General features: G+C 50.1%; 5 protein-coding genes across 5 annotated transcripts; 1 reads left to right on the top strand and 4 right to left on the bottom strand.

Moving 5' to 3' along the window:
• Positions 1–2,130: 2,130 nt before the first annotated feature.
• Positions 2,131–2,890, bottom strand: HO173_008119 (uncharacterized protein; the record flags this gene model as incomplete). The annotated part of the gene is made up of 2 exons (XM_037310019.1): positions 2,131–2,590; positions 2,640–2,890. 2 exons carry the CDS (start codon positions 2,888–2,890, stop codon positions 2,131–2,133), a joined length of 711 nt encoding a protein of 236 aa, XP_037162979.1.
• Positions 2,891–3,490: 600 nt separating this feature from the next.
• Positions 3,491–4,111, bottom strand: HO173_008118 (uncharacterized protein; the record flags this gene model as incomplete). The annotated part of the gene is made up of 4 exons (XM_037310018.1): positions 3,491–3,603; positions 3,653–3,856; positions 3,911–3,985; positions 4,042–4,111. 4 exons carry the CDS (start codon positions 4,109–4,111, stop codon positions 3,491–3,493), a joined length of 462 nt encoding a protein of 153 aa, XP_037162978.1.
• A 2,096-nt stretch (positions 4,112–6,207) lies between these two features.
• HO173_008117 (uncharacterized protein) lies at positions 6,208–6,694 on the bottom strand (the record flags this gene model as incomplete). Its single annotated transcript, XM_037310017.1, has 2 exons — positions 6,208–6,394; positions 6,447–6,694. 2 exons carry the CDS (start codon positions 6,692–6,694, stop codon positions 6,208–6,210), a joined length of 435 nt encoding a protein of 144 aa, XP_037162977.1.
• A 3,144-nt stretch (positions 6,695–9,838) lies between these two features.
• Positions 9,839–11,760, top strand: HO173_008116 (uncharacterized protein; the record flags this gene model as incomplete). The annotated part of the gene is made up of 2 exons (XM_037310016.1): positions 9,839–9,984; positions 10,047–11,760. 2 exons carry the CDS (start codon positions 9,839–9,841, stop codon positions 11,758–11,760), a joined length of 1,860 nt encoding a protein of 619 aa, XP_037162976.1.
• An 828-nt stretch (positions 11,761–12,588) lies between these two features.
• Positions 12,589–16,502, bottom strand: HO173_008115 (uncharacterized protein; the record flags this gene model as incomplete). The annotated part of the gene is made up of 7 exons (XM_037310015.1): positions 12,589–14,605; positions 14,651–15,238; positions 15,293–15,317; positions 15,371–15,544; positions 15,596–15,781; positions 15,944–16,148; positions 16,206–16,502. The coding sequence occupies 7 exons, from the start codon at positions 16,500–16,502 to the stop codon at positions 12,589–12,591; spliced, it is 3,492 nt and encodes a 1,163-aa protein (XP_037162975.1).
• Between the last annotated feature and the right edge of the window lie 286 nt (positions 16,503–16,788).

Here is a 16,788-nt window from a genome sequence, read left to right as displayed (position 1 = left end):
TCTTCTTGCATGCGATATCAATCATGGTATTCTAGACCTGTTCTAACTTCATAACTTCCACTACCAAGTTCCTCGACACATCTCTTATAGCGTCCTGTCAGCCCTTGGGGGCCGGCTCTTGACAATCACAGCTGATTCCTCCTATCACTCGCTCGTAGTATAGCCTGTGAAGCTTGGGACTAACCAGCATCGAATTCATCGCTCGCCAGTCCTGGCAACAGCGGACTTTCGATAGTTTAGACCTTCTGTATCCCTAAGGCCAACGCACTAACGCTCCACCAACCACTCTAGACTAGACTGTCTCGGCTTAGAAGCTCGGTGTAATGACACTCCATCTTTCCTACCATCTACGCCGACCGGCGTTCTTCCAAAACAACAAATGGAGACACCCTAGGAGATGAGACTTAGACTCGACGTTTTGCGGCAGGTGGGGTTTAAGGATCAGTTGAGGAGGGCCGGAGAATAGGGGAGCAGATTGATACATTGCTGGATCACCCATCAGCTGTGTCGGAAGGTCGGGCATCGGTTCTAAACCGTGTGTCTTGGTTGTCCGCTACATGTCTGGTCTCTCACCACCACAATCCTTTGGCGCTCAATGCTCAAACTTGGTTCGGAGCCTGGTTTTGTGCCGTCGGCTCGCCCTTCTGTACTTGGCGGCTGACGGGTTTTTTAGACTCTGGGCCTTATGCGTGCTCGCCGAGATCAGGTTCCTCTGCTGCTCTTGCTCCTCTGGCTCCTCTCGCCGGTTTGGGTCTCCTTCCTGCTGCTCCTCCTCCTCCTCCCTCCTCTGGCATACCCTGGCATACCCTGAGCCCTAATCTACTTCGCCTGGGACGATCGCCTACGCCAATATCCACAACTCGAAGATACGCTCTCCCTGATCCAGCTCTGCTGGTGCATGACTGTTAAGAAACTCCAGTCTACCAGACAGGAGTACGGGGTTAAAGCTGCTGGTCCTGCGGCTAAGGAGCAGGAGCGGAAATGGTGGCGAATGTGAGGGCTGTCTCTGGGAAGGGAAGAGAGGGGGGGCCTTCTGCGGTTTGAAGAGGGGGCTCGTTGAGCGAATGGATGGTGGCTTTGAGTATTCGGGTTTAGTTTGACTACGATGGAGGTGTGGTTGAGAGGATCGGGAGCCGAGGGGAAGAAATGGGGAATAGGAGGTTGGGAGAGGGGGATCAATGATACAGGAGAGAGAGGTCAGAGGCTGTTGCATACGGAGAAGGGAAGCAGGCGGACAAGATTTTGGGGAGCGGTGTCGGCGGTGTGCTGGGTTGGGTTGGAGGGTTTGAGGGTGGACGAGAGGCCAGTGCCAGTGCTACGGTCGATTGTCCAAACGCTGGCTCCGTCCTTGGGGTCTGAGTGCTGTTGGCGTTTGGAGAGTCTTGGATTGAGGGTATAGGTGATTTACTGGATAGACGGGCTCTGGGTGATTCGAGGCAGGTGCTCTACTGCTCGTGACTTTGGGGTTCGAATGGGTTGTATTGTATCGTAAATCCAATCAGCTAGATTTATGAGTGATATGGAATTGATATGTGCCAACGCAGTTGCAGCTATGTCTGGTTTCCAGACGATTTGCTGTTCTAATTTCTAGTACTGCCAGAGACCAGAGTGTCTGGAAGAAAAGAAAAGGGGCTCTTAGACGGGAACTGCCGGGGCTTGTTACGATTTGGAAAGAGACAAGGTGTGGCGAAATGACGCTAGAGGTTCTTGGGGTGGGCAGTAAATGCTTGTGAGCGTTCATGCTCTCGTGACAATGCAGCAGATATCAGGACAACGGACGTAGGCGTGGATGGCATGCAAGAGACATAAGATGTGCTGGCTTTGCTTGCTTATGTACAAGACAGTTCAGGAAGGATTGTTGGCCTCTCTTTCCTTTCTTTTCCTTCCCTTTCCCTCTAGCCCATTTCCCCCTCTTTTGTGTCTTGCTGCTGAAGAGGAAAATACCATCAACGCTTTTGTTCTTTCTTTTGCTGGTGATGAGGTTGAGCAGTCATACTGTGTTCAACAACGAACCACGGAAAGCGTCGGCTGCATGTGCTCTAACCACCGGCAAAAAGGAACCCTTTGCAACGCCAGATTTTGTTAGCTGTGAACAGGATCTTGCCACGTTGATTGCAGGTGCGGCTCTTACTAGACGTCTTCCAACTTGGCATCTTCATCGGGAAACCACTTGAGACCCTCCCCATCCCGCACCGGAGTTGTGTGCGCCGCAGGTGCCTTCACCGGCGCGGTCTTCGAGCTGGAAGCGGGCTGCTTCTCTGGCTCGATGGCTTTAGGCAAACAGAGAAGACCTTCCACCACTGCCGTGGCGGCTGGAAGTGCGATGAGTACCTCCTCGGCCGCGGTTGTCGAGCCGGAAGAGGGCTCTATCTTCGGCTTCATGGCGGCCGGGCTGCCATTGTGCGATGGGCTTTCCTGTTCTAGAGACTGGGACGGTCGTGAATCCCCGTAGCTGGGCATTGGCCGTCGTCCACGGCCCTTCCTTCCGGCGGCTCTACGAATGCCGCGTCGAGAAGATCTTGTGGGCATTGTTGAAGCCCGAGGAGGGTTGGAGGTGGGGTTGAAACGGTAGGGACCCGTTAAGCCGAGACTTATGGGTTGTCAGTGATCATTCACTCTCTTGGAACATGCGTCCTTACTCATTACTGCCCTTGCGGGCCTCATTGGCAAGGTAGAAGCCGCGGAGCTTCTGAAGGAGAAGATCCGCGATGCGTTGTGGTGTAAGAAAGGTGCGTTTGTTGAGCTGCTGGCTGTGCATGAACGAATCTAGTTGGCCCCACGTCTTGACGTGTTTACCAGCCGGGCCAAGCAGATCCATCACGGATTTTGCCAAATGGAGACCCTTCATGGCCTCCAACATCTCTGCGTAAGTAGTGAACGTGCCGGCCATGGTAAGGGACTGGTGGAATGACGCTGGTGTTGATGAAGGGGATGCTTGGTTCTGTTGCTAACAATGTCAGCCAGAAGGCGTCACGATTGACTGAACTCGAAGTCAAAGGGATGACTAGCCAGAGCGACTTACTCTTGAAGGACACGGTAGGTACTAGGGTAGAAATTTCGGGGTGCTTCTGATGACCGAGGTGTGTTCGGTTTCGGTGAAGCTTTGTGCGAATCCGGTGACTCGTGCAAATAAATGCCAAGACCCTCAAGCCATTTTTTCTTTCATCTATGTGCTCTTCCGTGGATACCGACATTCTACTTCTCCTGACCCGATTACTTCTTTCGTGCCTTTCATTGTCTCTAGATAGTGTTACAGATGCTTCTTTCAGTCCGCGGCATCTCACGCACACATCGAAAGCCAACACGGATTGCAGCAGCTCTTACACTCGGCTTAGACGGCTCCTGGTTACAGAGAAAGAGCTACATGGACATATGCGGCGGCCCAGTAGTCACGAAAAGTCACGGACATTTAGCACGCTGAAGCTGCCTTCTGGCTCTTCATGTGCGCTTATTCAAACGTACACAGAGCAAAAGTCGATCCAGCCGCATCCTAACTATCGTACTTGTAATCGACGACGTCGTCCCCATCTTGGTACTCGCCTTCGCGTTCGTAATCAAGGGATTCGAGGCAGGATGCGAGGTATTCAGCATCGGAGACATACCCTTGAACCAGTCAGCAGCGAACTTCTAGAAGATGGAGATACTAACTCACAGTTATGGCTTGTATCCGTATCCGTATCCGTCCCGTCAGTGCTGCTGTCCGGCTCCTCGGCGTTGTCTGCCTCTCCCGCCCCTTTAGAATCCTCCTTTGGCTCATCCGCATCGGCTTCGTAGCCGCTATCGTCCCCATCGACCTCGCTGCTGCTCACGCTTTCACGGCTTTCGTGCATCGCCGGTGCCGTTATGCTGCCGCGAACTTAGGCTATGATTAGCACGCGTAGGTACGGAAGCATGGTTGGGAATGACGCACCGTTTCGGGCGATAGCGTTGACGAGTATGATCTTCGTCAACGTCTCCAGGGGCGCGGATGATCGGATGCCGTAGACTAGAGAAGAAGGGTTAGATTAGGTGCGTGCCAATTTGTCAAGGGTAGTATTCTACCGATCCGAGCGATGAAGTTCAGGGATGCGAGAGTCGTTCTCGCCTTCTCTGCTGTTGAGGAGGACATCATTGTGGACGATGTTTGTTCGAATGTGGCGGGTTGAATGGAGATTCCGTGATGCCTTCAAAAAAGCAAGAGGTATGCCGCGCGTCTTTGTCGAGCCGTAGGTTGGGTAGTGAAAGAGGGAAGAACGGGAAGAAAAGTTTTCATTCGTGTTTCCTGGGTGGCAGGGAGGGAATTGTATTGAAAGGACCCGTCGCGGGTATATTACAACGATCGGACCGGATTGAGCCGAGACTGCCTTCTGCTTTCTGGTTCGGTTTCCACGCAACGGTATGTAGTAAGAGCAGGAAGTTCTGTTCGTTCTTTCAACCAAAGAGTAAATATTGGAGACTTTGCTGACAGTTCAAACAGTTTTTCTCCTTCAGTAGTTGCAACGCCCACCGAGTTGAAAACTTCTCTAGGATGGCACTGACGCCTTCCCTTCCCTTCCCTCCTGTCCGTTCAGCGAACATCTCCGTTTTACCGACGACGACCACGTTCTTGCCCCTGCCTACGACGGACCGGGTTACGTGGGAGGAATGTTGGCAGAATGAGCTGCTGTGATGATGTTAGACAACTTGAAGAAAGAGATGGGAGGAATGGCTCACTGTATGGAGATATTGGAAAGAAGGGCCGTGTGTAAAGAGATGAAAATGGCTGGGAGTTCTGTGGCGGCCAGGCACTGGTTCCGAAGAGGCGCGAGGGACCTTTTCCCCCTCCGCACTGCGGTCTGTTTTCGTTAAGGACAGTACGCTGCCCAGGTTCGTCGCGGATGAGATACGGAGACTGCTGGTTCGAGAGGAGAGGCGGTGGAGGGGTGCTTTTAATCATCAGTCCTGGCTTTTGCTGAACGAGGGAGCATGTTACATGAAGATTGGGAAGGAATGTAGTTCAACGGGGCTTATAGAATAGATGGGCTGATAGGCCGTGATACAGTCTATGTTGGTGGTCTTGATTGACTGCGTTTCTGCTGTGACCGTTTCTCTCTTTCTATGTTCATATATTTACTTACGTCTTTTTTGAACGTGTTGCAGGCTGCTGCTGCCCCTGGCTCGAACTCCTGGGCTAGTAGTACAGAGGGATACCCAAGCTGTTATGTATATTTTTAAGAGTCTTCGATGTACCAGTCTGAAGCTTAGCTAGTCGACTTGTTGGATCATTGCAAGCTCAATTATCTATAGATAGGAATGTGAACATAAAGGGATACAGATAGATTGCCATTGCTTTTTGTTTTGGGCTGCTTGGTGGAAAGAGGTGATGGTCAAGTCAGCATTGTATAAAAGAACCAAGGACAAAGACATGATATTGGAACATATCTTTGCGCCCGCGTGGCCAGAGTAGCGTGAGATACGGCTAAGACGAAGGCAGGTAAGTGGGTGCTATTACGTAATTGAAATGTCAAGGTAAGGTGGGGCGAAACAGGCGCTAAGGGTGTAGATTGCCGGCATTTCAGTAGGAAGACTTGATGTTTGTCATGCTTCAAAGACATTGCTGTCCGTGGAATCACATTCCCTTCAGATTGTCACTGGAGCACAGATTGGGTAGGCTCAAGCTGTTGTCATGGCGAAGTTCTGCATGAGGGTTCATTGAGTAGACAGTTTGACATGGTGCCTTGGAAGATGACCACGTGGTGTTTGCCCTATCATATCCCTTGCCTATCATGCCATTGATGGACCTCATCTTTCGCGCCTGAAGTGCTCATCCTCCAATCGAAAAAGCAAAACTTTTGAGCATAGACAGCAGCCACATAAGCATGGCATGCCGTCGCTCCGCAAGCAGTATGTTCCTCCCCTTGGGGACCGATGACTAAAGAAATGAAAGCCGAGGATATCCATCGAGACCCCAACCACTACTACCCTCGTTTGGTGAATTATCCCTGTTGCTTGTCTTTTTGTCGGTCGGAAGGATAACGTAGGTGGCAGAGGCAGGGGTTCTACAGGCATTAGCGTCCTCTGTACGGCTGTTTAGAAGCGTCTAAGTACTCACCAGTGGGTGTTGGCTCAGATTAGGGCCCAGGGATCCGGCCTAGGGTTCAGCAACGCCTCCCTCATGGCGTAACCATGGTCGACGCCATTGGCGTCGCGATAGTCCCGGACAGGCGGTGCCTCCGGGAGAAGATGCTCTTACTCTTGGCCGACGGTGGTGGCTCGAAGACCATGGTCCATTGGATTTTCATCCCTTCCTGCCTTCTCGACATCGGTATTGCGGCTGAGAGGGGTGAGGATTTTGTTATCAGTGTCATCAGTGTCATTGTCGTCGTCGTCAGTGTTGTCCGTTTCACCGCCAGCAATCGTGCCGATCTGGACCGCTCTATGCGCGACGTTAGCAGATAAATCGGTACGATGTGAAGGGATGGTCATACTCCAGGGCTCTCGTTAGCTCCTCATTGAACTTCTTCATCTTGTATGCGTCACGCAATTTCTGCATGACGCTTCTAACGAGGTCAGGATCCAAGGAGGTGGCGTTCTTCTTCATGTAGGTGTCCACGTCACCCCATGTGTACAATGCTGAACCGTCTGTCCCTAACATGACTTGGACGTCATTCTTGATCTCGACGTCTGTCATCAGCTTCAGCATGTCAGGGAGGGTGTCCTGCTTGGATTCCGGCATTTCAAGCGACTTTTGCTATGATCCTGTGTGGTAAAGATGGCTAAGTGCAGATAAAATCTGTTCCGTGGTGGGTGCGAGTTCTGTGTAGAGTGTCTGGTGGATTCTAGATGTATGTGGGTGAGTTGCAGCTTTGTGTGAAGGCTCTGGTGATCTTGTACCAAGCCAAGACCGAAGCGAAGCGCTAAGGCTGTAAGGAACTCCGTACGCTTCTGGATCGGAGGACCCTACTGCTTTTGAAAGACCCTTCCAAAGCCGCCAATCCTCCTCCTTCAGTCAGAACATTGCTGCAGATGTCGGGACTATGTCTAGGGCATATACGAACGTCGATCGAAAGCCAGGCCATTTATTTAGCACGTCCCTGCTGCCAGTTGCCAAGTGCAGTCCTTTTCATGCCCCCGCTGACTGCCTCACTAGTCTTCCACATCCTACAAGCAACGGGCTTGTAGCCCGCTAACCACAACTTTTGAAGCAACCGTTGCACCCTACACCTCAAGACTCATGACTTTGCTACAGTCCTCCAGGCTGATATTGTAAAAGAGCAACTGCGAGTTAGCGCTGGAAAATACTATGGAAGTCTAAATCAAAGTGTCGCCGCGAGAGCTTAGCACTATGGCTACAGACACGCGAACACCTTGGGTGACTGTTCTCAAAGCTCGACCAACAGGGCGACGTGTGGGTGCTATTGTGGAGTTTCTCCCCCATCTCTTCCTCTGTTCCGAACGCTGACAGCTTACGGCTTTGTTCAATTAGACGTCTCCAAGCCCCCTGTGAGCCGCTCTATGGACGTAAGGTCCCCTTTCCAGCAAGCCATCTCAAGACCTCTCATACTCAAGAGCCATGTCTACCACTACTTCAACAGCAAGACACGCTCTCTTGGAATTACAATGATACAGCAGTGGGAAAGGCCGAGCGGTTGGGCTCGAACCACCAAGCCATCTATGTCCTTATAAAGGTACCTCGACCCTGGTGCGGGTTCTTGAATGGGTTGATTAAAAGCTTAGAAAGGTGAAAGATTCTTTCTCAGGTAGAGTCAGGTCTAAGGGTGCTCTAGGTCCTCCAGATCGAGTTTTGCGAAAGCGAGGAAGCTGATTTTGGACAGGTCTTACGCTTTCCAACCCACGAACACCGATGTATTGCTAGTCCTTCTATTTCTCCCTCCAACTCTCTCTCCCTCTCTCGCTCCCTCCTTCGACAAATACTCTGGTGTTCAACAGTCACGCACAGTTTGCTAAGCATAACGATCTAATAGGCCGGTAAATCACCAGAAAACCTTCTACAGAAGCGACAGTTGAGAATTTGATCTGAAGGAACTACATCCTCCCTTCAGCTGGAGAGGCTGCTTTACCAGAGCATACTACTTTGGGTCGCTCAATGGAAGCACTACATGCTCAAAATGTCGCCGCCGTCCTTGTGAAAAGTTGCGCAGGAAGGGGATCATGTGAGGAAAGAAGTGGGATATCAGGTACTATGCCAAGGGTGTTCGCTTTCTACTGTCTAAGTACGCGACCGTCTACTTGAAAAAGAGAAGCGATACATCGACCCCCTCCACTCCCCTGGCTTTCCCATCCGGATACGGCTAGGGTACACTTCCTGGTACGATAGTGTCAGATCCCGCACCGCATGATTTTTAAGTGCATCTTTCCGGTCAACACGAGTATCTACTGTCGATGTTCAATCAAATATTTGAGGCATTTAGTATCTACGAGTTTGGGCGCACTCTACAGATTCCAACATAGGGCTCTGAAGCCCCCCCCCCCCCCACCTGGATACGGCACCCGGATGCGGATGGGTGGACTTATGATGTCTCGACAGAGGGCTGTATATGTTTTCTCCCTTTGTGAAGAAAATGTATGTAGAATCGTTCGGGGAAGTTACTGCGATAGCATGTCCCTATTTCAATGTATGAAGAGGTTTGGTAAATCCGGGGAGCTTGATCAATCTTAGAAACTTCACATTTTGAAGGTTCATTCCAGACGGAGGCCAATGTATACCTCTGTCAGGAATGAACGACAATCCAATTTGAATTTCTCCACAACTCTAGGGTGTCTGTGGCTAAAAAAGGTTCTTTTTTCAAAATTTGAGGGGATCAAACCCATGAATTCAGGGTATATTCATTCCCGTGTTGGTCTTTTGGGGGAATCCCGGCTGTACACACAATATACTGCCGCCAAATGTAGGGCAACTTGCCCATGCGAACATGTGATCTTCAAACTCGGAGAGCACTACGACCTTGCCGTCTCAAGCGTCCGATCCCGTCGAGTTTGCATTTCCCAACACCAAATTCCCCATTTTCGCTTTCGTTCGCGAGGCTTGAAGCCCGGAAGGTGAAAACGATTCTGCCACGGTGCTGGCTTTTTTTGCATCTATTTGGGCTTTAGTATCTCGAGTTTGGGCGCCGTTCCTGGGCTTGAAGCCGGTGGCTGGCTTTGTGTCTGACATGGTATCTTTTCTTCTTTGTGTGCGCTACTCAAGATCCTTGAGAGGTAATCGTGTTTTTTTTTTTTTTAAAAAAAATTTTTTTTTGGGGGTTTTTTTTTTTTTTTTTTTTTTTTTTTTTTTTTTTTTTTGTGTTTGTTTTTTTTCAAATATATTGGAGGGGGGGAAAAGATGTGATGTGGTCCAGAGAGATGGCCATTCTCGTTTGCACAATCTGAATGTTCCCAAGTTCGTGTCCAGTGGTGTTTGCAAGTTGCCGGAAATACTTTCTTGATGATTCAGCAGCGAAGAGTCAGTAGTGAAGAGCTTTCATTTAGGAAATATGTAAGAGTGCTATGTCAAGCTAAATGCGCCGCAAGCACCATCTTGCAATAAGCTCTTTGGCTTCCATCGATAGCGCACCTCTACGGCCGAACAAAGAAAAGGATACTCTTCAAAATGATTGACACAGATCCTATACCAACAACACACCTCATCCGTGGTTTTCATTGGACGTGTTCAGGACAGGAGATCTTGCGTGAATGTAAGAAGACTGATAACACCGCATCTGGTTGAGAGTGTCGTGGACTCGTCGAGGGTGATGAGGATATATAACATGGCTCTTATACTTAAACCCAGTCTTCCGCTTTTATACCACCGATCTTCTTCGTACTACTCAGTCCATCGTCGTCCACCTGCTTAGATACCGCTGTCTTCTTAGTAGCGTCCATGAGTATACCAGGAGCTTTCGAGAACGCCGAAATCCCAGCATCACCTTCGCTGCCGCTCTATCAAACGGATGTCAGTGAGATGGTGGAGTGTGATGACACTGGGCGTCTCCAAGATGAAGGGGCTGTCAAGCGGGAAGAGTCAAGGTGTGTAATTTGTTTTTGCCTCGTTTGAAGATTCCGTTGGAGAGGTACTGATGTGGACGTAGCACACCTTCTCGCTTCCAAAGTCGCCTAGGCTCAGGCTGGCTTGGGAAATGCTATGGGTCGGTGAAAACGCTCGTCGGCTCTAACGCCAAGGGAGGCGATCGGGATGTAGAGGCCGCTGTGACTGGTGGAAATGAACCGATGACTGGTTCTATGCTGGAGCGAACAGGCATGATGAGGGAGATTGCCCATCGCACCCAGAACAATGACGCGCAATCAGATGTGTGTGAAGTCGAGAGTTACCATACCGCTGTCGACACAGATCATCAGTCTCCAGTTCGCCACGGGCTAGCAAGCCTCGCCATCGGATCAGACTCATGTCCTCGTCTTCTCTCCGATGAAGAAAACGAGCGAATGAATAGGAAGATCGACAGACTAATTGCCGCCATCGACCATCGTCGTCCCATTCACTTCGCACCCGATGCCGAGACAGGTGAAGTCGAAGTCTTTGCGGATCAATACGGTGAAGTGATCGATCAGGCTGAATACGAGCTGGAGCAGAATATCGCCGCAGCATCGGAGAGTTTCGGGAGAGTAATCAGATTTGGTGACGGGACTCGTCGCATGAGAAGCCCATATTCACTACGATATGCTGACTCGACTGATTCCTGGGCTTCGACGGATTCGAGGAAATCTTCGTCTAATGCGTGGGAGAGGGCGATTGCTGCTGCGAATATTCGTTTCGCGCTCGGGCATGGGACGTTGGATTTAAAGGCTACTGTCATCAGACAGCCATTTCGCAGCTCGGAAATGCAACCAGAGGCACGTCGGGGCCGGGGTCTGGTCCGTACGATCTCGCCAATTCCACTGGACTTCGATAAGCCGCTACGGACGTCGACGCCGTCGATTCACAGCAATGGCAGTGAGCAGGATACCTCTTCACCGCTGTTCGAGAAGTCTTGTGAGCGTATTTGTCGGGAGACGTATGCTGAGCCGCCGGGCCCGACGTTCCGACGTGAATTTCCGGAACATTCACAGCTGGATCAGTGGGCATTTGTCTCCGAGCCTCGTGACGAGCCTTCGCGTGAAGCAAAGGCGCCTGCTAGCACCGGCAGAGCATTTGGGGTTTTTGCCGACGTCTCGAATGGTGTATCGTCATCGAAGAAAATTGGGAAGCCAGCCATTCGTTCCAAGGCGCTCAAAGACATCTCGAATCTGAGACGTCTTGGGCATTTAAAGTTCAACAGCTTTGCAAAGGACTCAAAGTTGGCAACAGATCAGCCAGTTACCACTGTCCCGGCCACAACATCTTCATTCGGTTTCGGAGGCGCATCTAGTCCGGAATCCAGGAGGGTATACATCAATACGAAGTGGCCAGGGCTGTTGGAAGATCGCGGTATGGCAGAGTCTCCTAGGCTCGATGGAGCGGCTCGTCGACGCAACGAGCAAGCAATCGGACATCCAATCGACACATCGCACTATTCACTGTCGCATGTGAGAACTTCGGTGGCAGATTCGTCACTGAACGCAGATCCCAATCGGCAGGCGCATTTCGATCTGGCCTTGGCGAGATTGGAAGGTCGCGCTCTGCCTCCACCACCGTCGCCGATTCACCGACATCCGGATTCGGCGGCACTGTTTGATCAGGACATTCAGATTGAGGGAACGAATCGTCCCCTTCCACTCCGTGGCCCTATGCCCAGTAGGATTGCGAATTCGACACCGTATCGGGCTTTCTGGCGCTATTTTGTTGGAAAGGAAGGGCGGGGACATTGAGCATAGGCGGGTATGAATGCGCGGGTGCTGAGTGTGTTGCCTCCACCCGTATCGAGAGCTTATAAGATTTCCAAAGGACCATTGGGTTTTCAATGACGGTGCACGGGAATAGGCAACTGCAATTCGCGTCTCACTAGCTCACCTACTTTTGCAAGATATTGTTCATGTTTCTGAAGATATCTTAATGGGGAGATAATGGTGGATCTCGAATGTTGGAAAAGGCCGGGCAACTTATTTGGAGGAAATTTGCTAGAGAAGTGGTTGGACAGGTTAGATGGGCGGGATCTAGATTGAAGGTTCTTGCTTTCCCTTCCGTGAGGCCCAAAGCGGAAAAGACTCGTACCAAGAAACTTTGCGTTAAAATAAACCTTCACCCTAGTACCTCTATGAAGATCTATTGCTGTCCAAGGATGTGACGTACCATTCTCACATTGTCTTGGGTTGTGGTCGTACACAATACTGTGAAATGTATCGGATCTCAATGAAGGGAAAGCTGTACCAAACTTTGCGAGAGACTTTTGAGGGGGTTTAGAATAGTAGATGCAAGGCTGTTGCTTTGTTCTGTTGCGGTCGCGTTTCGTATGCCATAGGTGTTGAAGGCTTTGTTGCTGTTGTCCGTCCACCCTCCACAAAGAAACTAGAGCTAGTCTGAGACTAGCCGATCTGTCCGGCTAATCAAACCTAGGTTTGTGTTTAGCTACTGTAGTGCGGGCGAGGCACGATGGCCTCTCTTGTGGATATCAATCTTTGTAAACCCATATGGCTGAAGGTCAAAAACACGCTTTACCAATCAGACGTGGGTGGCCTCAAAGTCCTGCATCACCATCGTCATAGCTCTTGATGACGACTACCCGTGAAGAGTTCTGATGCGATACTGCGTTGGGAGTCCATGATGAGGCAGGGACTTCTGGAGTAAAGGCCCTCCATCGCCCCATGCTCTAGCAACACACGGACTGCAGTCATATCTCCTAGATTCGCAGCGCAATTGAGAGGTGTGTCGCCAACCAAATCCATTGCATTGACGTCAGCTCCATTCTTGATAAGCCACCGGATCGCCTTTTCTTGACCACCAGCTACCGCGGAGTGAAGAGCGGTTTTTTCTGAAATGGTCCGGGGAAAATCGACCGATGGTACGTGTTGCATGAAGAGTTCTAGGACCTTGACGTGACCGCCCTGCGCTGCCAGGTGAAATGGCATCCCGCCGGATCGGTCGCCAGAGGGCACGGTTGCAAGTGCTTCCAATGAGGGATTGGCACCGTTCTTAAGCAAAACCTCAGCCACCGCACTATGACCTGACTTTGCGGCTAGGTGTAGGGCAGTTCGCCCACTTGAATCGGCCTTGTCTTCCGGGAAACCGGACTCAAGCAACGCTCGGGTTGCCGCAGCGTGACCGTTTGTAGCAGCGAGATGGAGTGCGGTCAATCCTCCCTGGCCTGTAGATTTTTGGGCTCCTCTTTGCATTAAGGTCCGTATTACAGAGTCATGGCCGTTCATGGCCGCTAAATCGACCACACTTCGACCTGTCTGCTTATCATACGCGTCGAGATCGGCTCCGGCAACTGCTAGTACTTCAACAACAGCCTCATGTCCGTTTTTTGCGGCCAAGGATAAGGCGATGTGGCCTTGTTGCTGGGCTGAGTACTGACCAAGGCTAAGTAGATACTGCAGCACATCTACGTGCCCTGCAGCTGCAGCAGTAGTGATAGCTCTTCCGTCGGAAATATCGTACCTTTCTTGCTTTATGAGATACTTAACTATTTCAGTTCTGTTGTGACGACAAGCAATCAACAACGTTTCGTTATGGTACCTCTCGTGGTAGATGTATTCGCCGATCTCGATTTCCGTAAAGTAATGGGATGTTAAGAACGTGAGGTTACCCACTTCGGCTGCGTAGTGGATCATGGATAGATATGGCAGATCTTTAGCGACCAAACTTTCCGCACTTGGGCTTGGACATCCTACACAACCATATGGACCAAAATGTTGATTAGAACCCCATGGCCGGAAATCGAAAGCCAGTATCTTGTGCTTGACTAAGCTCTTGAGGCGACAACGGAATCCGGAATCTGATGATTGAGACCACCTGGTGTGCAGTTCCCAGTGTTCTATGGCGTAGCAGAGGAGTCGATACTTTTCTTTGAGATCTGTGGAGGGATTAATTTTCGACTTAGGCTTTGGTCTTAGGTACTTCCAATAATCAGAATCTGAGGGTCGCACGGCTGGATCCCCCCGAAGTAGTCTGAAAGGTATATTGAACATAGATCTCCTAATACCAAGGACACTGGGGATCCACAAAGGTCCACCAGATTCTAGTATACCCTTTTGTTCGAGTCGGGCGATGGGCGTGGTCGACGTGATCTGAGTTTCAAAATCGGAGAATGTGAGATACGCAACACACGCCTGTCCAGCAAGAAGATCTGCGTCCGCCACCGAGATCTCAAACAGGGGATCAACTTTGGTGGTCAGTCCGCCCGTAAGATATTGCCGGACCGTGTGATGTGCAAAATGCGCGGTCCCGTCGTCCTCATCTTTGATGATCAGGCCTCTGCAGGACTCGAACATGAGATCTTCATGTGGAAATTTTGCTTCGTCCCAGCTTTTGTCGCCTGGTTCAATGGCAACGGCTTCTTTGAGTTCTTCAACGTTGAGAGGACGTTTCGCGACTGTAGCCCACTTGAACACTTTTTGAGCCAGTTTAGCTTTCGAGGGGCTTTCACTAATCTTGATCAGGATCCTCCTGTAAGTTTCGCCGAGTCCTTCGGGCAGGTTTCTTAGTGTTTCTCGAATCATAGCGTCAGAGGACGATTCGCAAAGATCATGTAGTTGGAAGAAGACCCAGAGAAACCTTGTAAGTCAGCAATAGCCCCGAGAACCAGGAATAGCGACTTACATTCCATTTGCCCTTAGAAGTAGCTCGGAAATGATGTCTTGTCCTAGATTTAGATTGCGAATCCGCAATTCTCCGTTCTCGACTTTCGATCTGACCGATGATGTAATAAAGGCCCTGATGTCTTCAGCTGTAGCTGCAGTGGATAGTTGGACGCACGGAGAATCGTGGAGACGATGTGCAACAGGACCTTCTTCCACACAAGTTATGAATGTCTTGACATGAGACTGTCCATTGGCTGATAAATCCTTAAAAACTTTCAGCATTGCCTGCCAAACGGTCTTCTCGCATTCATCGAGTCCGTCAAAGACCATGTAAATCTGGGGGTGCAATGCGACTACTGAATAGAAGATGTCACCCAATGCGTTCTCGGCGGGTGATTTGGTTCCTCCAGCGTAGATTTGGAGAAGCTGCGACTCAATGTACTCTGGAATCTGATGATTGAGGAACAGTTGCTTCAGAAGGCTTCCTAAGATACGATCAAGCTGAAGGGTTCTCTGATCTGCATAATCACAGTAATAATATATGACGTCCGAGGGTTGACATACTGGAGCGAGGACGCCGTTCATCAAATTGTCGACCAGGTTAGATCTATGCTTCAACGTTAGCAGATTTTCGGTGCCCTTAGGAGCTCAGTGTACGTACGCAAGGATGCTTTTGCCACAGCCGGCTGACAAGAAGCTATAAGTCTTGATCTTTGATAAAGTAGCTGATGGTACCTACGTATACCACGGCAGCAAAGAAATGCGGAGTTGCCTGGCGTTATCCATTCACAATATGTGGCCTGTCGAAAGAGCCATTCACCCGTTCCAGCATGACGTAAAATCTGGAGCTTTCTATGTTTAGCTTCATAGTCGACAGCGTGGAGCATGGCGATAATCCGGAGCCGATTGTCCTCTAATAGAACCTTAGCGTCTCAAGTTTAAGACTGAAAACACTGGCACCAACCTCGCCGTTGCTTGTCAAGCTGCTTCTGGTCGGCAAGCACCAGAGCTCTAGCATCAGCGGCTTCGATCATGTTCGCCAACCCCGCTTCCTTTTCGACATTCTTCTGATGAACACGAAAGGCACTAAGTTGCTGACCAAATTGCAGGTCAAACGGTTTCCATAACAGCTTGAGTGTCACCTTCGAAGCTTTTTTCCGACACCGTAGATCAGCATCTATAGACTGCAGGCGAAATACATATCGAACTCTTTTGGACGTCGGAGCCGCAGTCAACATTTGTGTATGTGGGAGTGAAGAAGCCATGCCAAAGAAGCAGATTTCACAATCATTCTCGGCTATAGTTGACTTACTAGATGAACGCTGTCCGCGTCTGAATACCATTTTTGCATTGGTGCAGAAAGTGATGATGTCTAGGTAGGCTACCGAGAGCGCTTGAATCAGACGCTCATGGTTCGAGAACAATCTTTCATAAGTTCTGAAGCGTGGCAAGACGTCACCGATCCTTGCAAACATCTCAACAAGCTTGTCAAAGTATTTGCCAAATTCACGTGCGATCTAATAGCGAACTACATTAGCATTGTGAGACAGCATCAGATGCCTCGAAAGACTTACATGGAGTAGGACTTTGATGCTACCCCAGATCGGACCGAGAGCTAGAGCATAAGTATTCGAATAAACATCGATCGCCCCGCCGTATTGTTCAATAGCGGCAACAAAAGGCTGAAGCTTCTCCATTACGCTGCGAGTAGTGCTTTTCGTACCGTGAAATTTCTCTGCGGCCCAAGCATCATCCAAAAGAGATTGTGGTGAAGCTCTGAAATACCTCTGCTGTTCTTCTTCATTGAGGTCTTCGACATATCGATCTCGAGCTCTGTTCCAAGCATCTGATATTTGTACTTCCGAGGCCATCTTTGTGTCAGGCACGGAGAGCAACTGGAGGCAACAGAAGTGGAATGTATAGCCGATGTAGATATTGGGAATAAAGTTGTTGCGCGAATGTGGCCTTCGTCATTACGCAACCAGGACGGTAGCCTCGTCACAGATCAGGCTGATATTTCGAATGCGTCGCTTTGTTGATCGGCATCAAACCTAGAGTCCACAGCGAGCCTCGGAGTAGACTTCTGAGAACAGATTCAACACGCGTGGTGAGATCGGACAGATGTGATGAATTTTTTTTTTTTTAAAAAAAAATTTT

The sequence above is a fragment of the Letharia columbiana genome (assembly GCF_014066305.1).
Source record: "Letharia columbiana isolate WasteWater2 chromosome Unknown Sc0000028_s0, whole genome shotgun sequence".
Classification (NCBI taxonomy): Eukaryota; Fungi; Ascomycota; class Lecanoromycetes; order Lecanorales; family Parmeliaceae; genus Letharia; species Letharia columbiana.
Note: the sequence above shows the minus strand (reverse complement) of the source record. Positions and strands in the feature narration are given on the sequence as shown.